Below are 8,049 nucleotides of genomic sequence, written 5' to 3'. Positions count from 1 at the left end.
CAACGTCTTGTACCTACTATAATACCTCACGTAGTAATTAAACTAGACCTCCGTGAAGCTCTATAACCTTACTCGTGCACAATCGTGACAAAAGCATAGTAAAAACTTTATTTTTATAATAACGTACTTTACAGGCGAGTTGCTTACACACCTAAGTTACTTACTTTACTAAGACCCTACTAAACTACTTTTTCTATACTAATGTATTTCTTATAACACTACTTAAATATGCTAAAAGAATGTTAGATACAGCTTACACTTTAAGCTTTTAAATAAAATATAAAACTTTTAAAGAAACATGCTGCAGCTATATGTAGAGTTCTATAAAAGATAATAAATAACTATAGTACTAGATAATATTTACAAGCTAATTCTACAGCTAAATTATAAAAGCTAAGTAATAAAAAAAAGTAGGGAATTATTAAGACTATACTTAAGCTATATGCGCAAGAAATTTGTCTTTAAATAGCATTTATAGCTAATATAGCTAATTCTTTGCACACTAAGCATAATCTAGGCTATGTTTATAAAGTGTTATTTAAAGCTTAAAGTAATATTTAAGTGTAAGTAACTATAAAAAAGCTTTTTATAAGAGTTTTAAAGTAATTTAAAGTAGGTTTAGCCTTAGAAAGAATATTAAAGCTAAGTATAGCATTTAAAATAATAACACATATAACTTTAATAAAATAGGCTTTATAATTAGCTAAATATTTTTTAACTATACTTACACTTAAAACTTTACTTTAAGCTTTAAATAACACTTTATAAACATACTAAGCTAGTTTATGTAAATATAGCCTAAATTATAGTTAGCGTGTAAAAAATTAGCTATATTACCTATAAATGCTATTTAAAGGGAAATTCCTTACGCATATAGCTTAAGTATAGTCTTAATAATTACTTACTTTTTTTTATTACTTAGCCTTTATAATTTAGCTATAAAATTAGCTTATAAATATTATTTAGTGCTATAGTTATTTATTATCTTTTATAGAACTTTATATATAGCTGTAGCATGTTTTTTTAAAAGTTTTATGTCTTATTTAAAAGCTTAAAGTATAAGCTGTATTTAACATTTTTTTAGTGTGTCTAAGTAGTGTTGTAGAGAATATATTAGTGTAAGAAAAGTAGTTTAGTAGAGTCTTAGTAAAAGTAAGCAAGTTAGGTGTGTAAGTAACTTGCCTGTAAAGTACGTTATAACTTAATATAAGTTAAAAGAAACTAATCTAGCACTTTAAAACTTTTTTTAAATATTACTAGAAGTAATTATAGCATTATAAGCTACTTTAAAGGATAGTAAAAATTTTATTTTTATAATATAAGTAATTTAGTTATATATAAGCTTTTTAGCTTAGCGCCTATATACTTTTTTTTAAAAGAGTAACATAACCTATATTAAGTAGCTATAAAAAGTATAATAAGTAAAAAAGTATATAAATAATAATAATTTTATTATCTTTATAGTATTACTAAAAATAAAGTAAGTTATAGCTTTTATAGCTGTTAATAACTAGTAAATAGTAGCTACTAATAGTACAATAGGTGCTAAGAAGTCATCATCCTCTCGCTTAACTTACTATATCGGGTCAACCCACACACCTCAAAATTTTCCGCACCACTCGTTCTCCTCCTTCTCCACACTACCACCATGCCTTCCTAACCTAAAACTGCTTACTGTGAATATAATAAGCCTACCCTTACTAGCATCTAGGCGCTCTCTTGTATTAGTTTTAGCCTTTTAAAGATATAAAAGACTTTTTCTATTTTAATTTTATTAATTAAGTTAATACTTAAGCAGTTATAAAAATATAAGAATAAGCCCTAAAAAAAGGCCTGTTGCATAAAAAGACCCCTAAAGCTTAATAAGCGCGTAGAGTAATAATTAGTACAACACCTAGAGCAGTTTCTCTTTAAAATGTACAAAGTACTTACTACTTCTAGAAAAACAACAACTGCAATCTGCTGCAATCTACGTTAATATAGTAAAGCAATACCTGCAAAAAAAATAAGTACTACGCATTTAAACTACGCGCTAAGCCTTACCTTAAGCCCTCTTATAAGCTTAATTATTATTGCTAGGGTGCTTATATAAAAACCTAAGATAATAACAACTTTAAATGTGTTTACTTCTCTAATAAATTAACTTTTAAAGTAGAACTTGTCTCTACTACCTAATACTGCAAGTAGAAGAAAAGAGCATTGTGTGTGTATAAATCTTAATACCTAAAGCCTACTTTTAAGAGCAGGAGAAGCTCTGTTAGAGTATAGGCAGCTATATCTTAGGATTTTAAGTTAGAGCTAGTTATACTGCTTTAAGGTAAGCAAATAAACTTAAAAAGATACTATAATAAAGTCTTAGCTACTTACACGCAGCTATTTTATGCTAAAGTCTTTAAGAAACATAGTATTATGTTATAGTAAAAGAATAAGGCTTTATACTACAGGTTAAAGATAACTACAGGTTTCTAAGAAAAGCTTTACATAAATTATATAGTGTAGCTAGTATAAAGTTTTAATTTAAATCCTATTAAGAACCTTTAGCGCATTATAAAGATTTAGATTTTAAAAAAAAGACACTAAATAAGCAATATTAAAAAGATAAAGTCTATTCTAAAGGAGAAGTAGAATAGGTTAAAGCTAGAAGATTAGCAGAAGTGTATATTATCTATGCCCTAGCGCGTCGCTGACGTTAGGGCTGCCCAGGGAGGCTCTACCTGCTAGTAAATAATTACTACTCTAAAAGATTCTCTGTTATTAATTCTATTATATAAATTAAAAGCTTTAATTTTTAATTGCAATCTATCCCTAAAATCCTTATAGAAAACTGCGTGGGCAGATCGTATTCGCTTGCGCACGGTGCGGAGGATGATCACTTCCTAGCACCTACTGTACACTTTTTTATATGCACATTAAAGTGCTTTAACTAGTCTAAACTAAGCTAATTAGTAGTTTAGCTATGCTTAAAAACTATAATAACTTAATTTTAAAGTAGATTTTTTTTATACTAGTTTAAAAAATAACTATAACTTTAAAAAATAATAAAAAGTAAAATAGCTTACTTTTTAGTATTAATGCTTTAGGTAGCTATTATTTACTTCTAGTTACCTAGCTAGACTGCTTTTAGCTATTTTTATCTCTTTAAACTTATAATAACTGCTTTAGTAGATATTTAGCCTATTATAAACCTTATTTTATTAAAGTTATATATGTTATTATTTTAAACACTATACTTAGCTTTAATATTTTTTATAAAGTTAAACTAGCTTTAAATTACTATAAAATTTTTATAAAAAGCTTTTTTATAGTTATACTTACACTTAAACTTTTCTTTAAGCTTTAAGTAACACTTAATAAATATATTAAGCTAGTTTATACTAATATAGCCTATATTACACTTAGTATGTAAAAAATTAGCTATATTAGCTACAGCTACTAGCTAGGAGGGAAATTTTTATACATTTAGCTTAAGTATATGCTGAATAATTACTTACTTTTTATTATTATCTAGCTTTTATAAGTTAGCAGTATAATTAGCTTAAAAAAGTTATTTAGTATATTAGTTACTTATTATTTTTTTAAAAGACTTTATAAATAGCTATAGTGTGTTACTTAAAAAGCGTTATATTTTAGTTAAAAGCTTAAAGTGTAACCTATATTTAATATTTCTTTAACACATCTAAGTAGTGTTATTAGAAATATATTAGTGTAAAAAAAGTAGTGTAGTAAAGTCTTAGTAAAAGTAAGCAACTAAGGTGTGTAAGCAACTTGCCTGTGAAGTATGTTATAACAAAACGTTTAACTAATTTTATTAAGTAGTTACAAAGATAAAGCTTCTTAGTAAGTAGGATGTTATATAGGTTTCAAGTTAGCCGGCTTAGTAGTAGAATACGTTAATTGCTAAAGATAATATAATAGTTGATAGTAGCTATAATAAAAAGTTATATCTACATAACATAGTGTTTACATTCAGAGTCATGTAACCAACTTATGTCGGGTGCGTGCCTATCAGTCATCTTTTGGCGCGCCGTTAGCCACCATATTAGCAAAACTCGTCGTCAAAAGCTCGATCGCATTGCCCCAAGGGTCCTGACAATAAGCCACTGCATTCCCCATCGGCATAGGTATCAGCTCGCCCATCCTACTCCCGCCGGCCTTAACGACCTCTCGGCAGAGCTTCTCCGGGTCCGTAACAGTCATAGCGATGTGGAAGACACCTCCCCGCGAGTAATCAAAAGCCGGCCCCTCGGGTGTCCTGTGGCAAGGGTCGATGAACTCGAATATCTCCAGTCCAACCGAGTGACCCGTCCCAAGCCATGCGAGCTTGAACTCCTGCAGAGCGTCGTCGAATAACTTGAAGATCGGGGCGCCGGGGAATTGCTCTCGTTTCAAGTGCAGCACCGGCTTCAGCAGTCGGAGGCCAAATACCGAGCTGTACCACGCGACAGCTGCCTCGCAGTCAGGCACGGAGATGCCGACGTGGTTGAATACACAGACGCATGCGTCCTGGTTGGATTGCTTTGCGCGCCGTTCAGTTAGTTCGATGTTTTCTCTTTTTCCATAACTAGGGACACTTGCCGACGACATTTTCACTTTCGGAATGAGCACAGCACTTGATGATTGGTGTTGTTCCCAATTTGAAGAGATCGTAAAAGCTAATGACATGTTCTTAGGGCTGCGTCTATTGGCTATCGGCGCATACTATGTAAATCACCGACCAGTCGAGGGCCACGTCCTCGGCATGTTTAACTCGGGGTTTCGGCGGGTTATTTTACTCGGCGGAAGTCTACGCGCGTTTGCAGAACACGCTTGCCTATAATGGGAACTTGTGAAAGTATCTTTGACAAAATAGGTCTCAGAAATCACGCCCCACGAGACATGAACCACCCGTTAAGAGATGATTAACTTGTGTATTTCATTTCCGTGTCCTCATTTTAAAAAATAAATGAGAAATTAAGAGAAAAGGGAGGGGTTAAAGAAGTCAGAGCCAGGTCACTATTAAGTGGAGCTTTTGACAGAATAAATTTACATGTTTTTAGGTTTGATGACAGTCTCGTAGAATCTGACTTCGTCCTTTCTCTTCTAAATGCAGCCTACCAAACAGGGGTTGCTCGCGTTAGAGTGATGCCCCTAGTCGGCGGATCAAAAAAGTTAGATACTTGACATCGCAACGACTTGTAGGTGAGTTCTGCCGAGGGAAGAAATACGAGCAGCTAGGTCTGAAAGGGCATGAAAGGTATCTAATGTTTAAAGCTACCATCCGTTACCAATCCCTAGACGCAAAAAGAAATCAAAACAATGTCGATACTCCGGCCGAACAACGACCTCGAGGTTCCCCTCGGATCCATCATTCTCGTGACTGGAGTCTCAGGCATGATTGCCATCCATGTCGCGGATGAGGCTCTGAAGGCAGGATTTCGCGTGCGTGGGACTGTGAGGTCAAAGCAGAAAGGGGAAGAAACTGCAAAGCTTCTCAACTCGCCAAATTTCGAGTTTGCCGTTGTCCAAGATATGGCGGCCGAGGGGGCATTCGATGAGGTCATTAAGGGCGTCTCCGCCGCCATCCATTGTGCATCCATTGTGTCCTTTTCCGGCATCATCGACGAGGTGATTAGTCCAACCATCAAAGGAACCACAAACATCCTCGAGGCCGCTCTCGAGACTCCAAGCGTGAAGAGTGTGGTTTTGACCTCGACCAGCGGTGCGGCGTCGGGTCCTCGGCCGGGCGTCAAGTTTCACATTGGCCGCAACACCTGGAACCAAGCCGCTGTAGACGTAGTGAAGAACACGCCGCCGGAGAAGCGCGCGGAGATGGGCTTTGAATGGGGTTACTTGGTCTACGTCGTATCTAAGATAGAAGCCGAGCGGGCCGCGTGGGACTTCATAGAGCAGAGGAAGCCTCCCTTCAGGGTCAACGTGATCAACCCGGCCATGAACTGGGGCAAGGTCATGGGCTCCATGGGCATCAGCGGAGGCCAAGTGATGAGCGTCTTGGATGGAAATGTTCCACCCATCCCTTCCGGTAAGCCATCTTCAATCGAATTTGCTCCGCTGTTGTCCTCCACCAAGAAACGCGGCTAACGGTGTCCCTGGCGAAGTGTACATGGCGGATACCATCGATGATGCTCGAATTCACGTTGCAGCTGCCATTGACGCCACGGTGGCTAGCGAGAGGATTTTTGTTTGCGATTCTCCTTTCAACTGGAGACTCGTCATTGAGACTTTGCAAAAGGCGTTGCCCGATGCGCAGCTCCCTGCCCCCGACCCGAACGAGCTGTTGGATATCAGCACCATTGACAACGCCCTTGGCGCTAAACTTTTGAACAGGTGGTGGGGACAGCCTGGTTACAAGGGCTTGGAGAGGACCATTCGGGAAACGTTGGAAATGTGCCTAGAAAAAAGGAATGGGCATTACAAGCGGCGGCCCCTTGATCATTGAAGCGAACGTGAAGCTAGGAGGCCTTAGAACCCCTGAGATGGTATGAGAGGCTAAACCTTAGAGTAATGTGGAAATCACGAGTTCTTGTGAATGTCCCCCTTGTTAGCTTTGAAAGTAGATACGAGCACGAAAAGACAGTATTGGCAACATATCAATTGAGGCAATCTGTGACTGGGATGAGTAGGATAAAACTTGAATGATCGCAATTCCCATCAAGTCTACTGATATTGAACAAGTCGGGGGAAAAGCTTCAGACCAGCCTGGCGCGTCTCCTCCGCAAACACCTTGTCAGTGGCGGCCAGCTGCTCACTGATGATCTCCCCGTGTTCCCATGGATAATCACTGCCAAACAGGACATGGCCGGGTTTCACAAACTCCTTCAACAGTCGCAGCTGGGGTTCGTGACCGCTGAACGCTACGTCAATGTAAAACCCACGAGCTTCCTCAATGAATTCCTCCTCCGTCTTATCAACGATGCGAAGGCGGCAGCAGAGGTTGGCGGCCCGGTTGACAATATACGGGAGAGTTCCGCCGGCATGGGAGAGAATGACCTTGCAGTTGGAAAAATCTCGCATAATGTTGGTGGTGATCAGATGAACGGCGGTCCGGGTTGTTTCGTGCGTCCAGTCGATGATGGGCGCAGCCAAAAGACGTGGCTCCTCAATAGGAGCCATGCCCTCAAAGCCTGGATGGATGAGAACCACGGCCTCGCGGCGGTTCAGCTCCTCCCACACGGCGCGGAAGTCCTTATGGCCGAGGTAGCGACCCGTGTAGCTGCTGAAGATGACGACGCCGTCCGCCTTGAGCTGGTCCAGCCCATATTGAATCTCTCCGATGCACGCCTCCGGCTCGTCTAGCGGCGGTAGCGTCGCGAAGAACCCTATCTTGCTAGGGTGCTCATCACGGAACTTGGCTGTGTATTCGTTGATCTCTCTACAGATGGGGGCCACTTGGGCGGGGTCATCAACGTAGGGGTGGATGGGGTGGCCGAGAGATAGAATGGCAGTGCCTAGGCCGACTTGGTCTATCACCTGAAGAGTTCCTTCTTTCGACCAGGAGGGGAGATGGAGACCTCGGGCTTTCTCAATGTTCGCGAACCACACTGATGGATATGTTTTCAGTACAAGATATTATCAACCAAATCCAATGGGTCTGTTGACCTACATTCATTGAAGCGGGGAGGAATAAGATGGTGGTGAGTATCAATAGTGCCCGGCATCTTGGTGTTGGGAAAGTCAATTGGTGATGGGCTGTCAAGTTGTCTCGTCTGGTTTCGATCTGCTTCGACCGTTTGTGATATTCAAACCCGGCATGTCAAGCTCATAAATAATAGGTACCGGTTTCTCAACATTCATATCGTGCCGGGTAAGAATTATGGTTCCGTACCATAAGAGGTCTGGTAGTGTGACGAGATGCTCTCGTTTGCGAACGAATTCAGCTGATGCGTCCGACCTCCCGTGATTGTCAGGCCATTGCCAAACTAAACTTCAAAAAGCCCCAGGGAGGACTGTATGTGAATTCGGGGGTTTATGGACTGAGCAATGCCACTGACTAATATTTTAGGTGGGTCAATGCTTGCTATGTCTTTCGGTGGGTTATCGGCGTGTTAACCA

At 39.1% G+C, this 8,049-nt stretch overlaps 3 protein-coding genes across 3 annotated transcripts; 1 reads left to right on the top strand and 2 right to left on the bottom strand.

The window, feature by feature from the left end:
* Positions 1 to 4,005: 4,005 nt before the first annotated feature.
* Positions 4,006 to 4,584, bottom strand: BDR25DRAFT_243723 (Glyoxalase/Bleomycin resistance protein/Dihydroxybiphenyl dioxygenase; the record flags this gene model as incomplete). The annotated part of the gene is made up of 1 exon (XM_033685827.1): positions 4,006 to 4,584. One exon carries the CDS (start codon positions 4,582 to 4,584, stop codon positions 4,006 to 4,008), a length of 579 nt encoding a protein of 192 aa, XP_033540866.1.
* Positions 4,585 to 5,286: 702 nt separating this feature from the next.
* Positions 5,287 to 6,436, top strand: BDR25DRAFT_243730 (NAD(P)-binding protein; the record flags this gene model as incomplete). The annotated part of the gene is made up of 2 exons (XM_033685828.1): positions 5,287 to 6,019; positions 6,096 to 6,436. Coding segments are annotated over 2 exons (1,074 nt in total), but the record flags the coding sequence as incomplete, so codon positions are not given.
* A 218-nt stretch (positions 6,437 to 6,654) lies between these two features.
* On the bottom strand, positions 6,655 to 7,708 carry BDR25DRAFT_337621 (amidohydrolase family protein; the record flags this gene model as incomplete). Its single annotated transcript, XM_033693207.1, has 2 exons — positions 7,601 to 7,708; positions 6,655 to 7,538 (listed from the first exon to the last, which is right to left on the bottom strand). The coding sequence occupies exons 1-2, from the start codon at positions 7,653 to 7,655 to the stop codon at positions 6,655 to 6,657; spliced, it is 939 nt and encodes a 312-aa protein (XP_033540864.1). The 5' UTR covers positions 7,656 to 7,708.
* Between the last annotated feature and the right edge of the window lie 341 nt (positions 7,709 to 8,049).

This window comes from Lindgomyces ingoldianus (assembly GCF_010093535.1).
Source record: "Lindgomyces ingoldianus strain ATCC 200398 unplaced genomic scaffold BDR25scaffold_50, whole genome shotgun sequence".
Lineage (NCBI taxonomy): Eukaryota > Fungi > Ascomycota > Dothideomycetes > Pleosporales > Lindgomycetaceae > Lindgomyces > Lindgomyces ingoldianus.
Note: the sequence above shows the minus strand (reverse complement) of the source record. Positions and strands in the feature narration are given on the sequence as shown.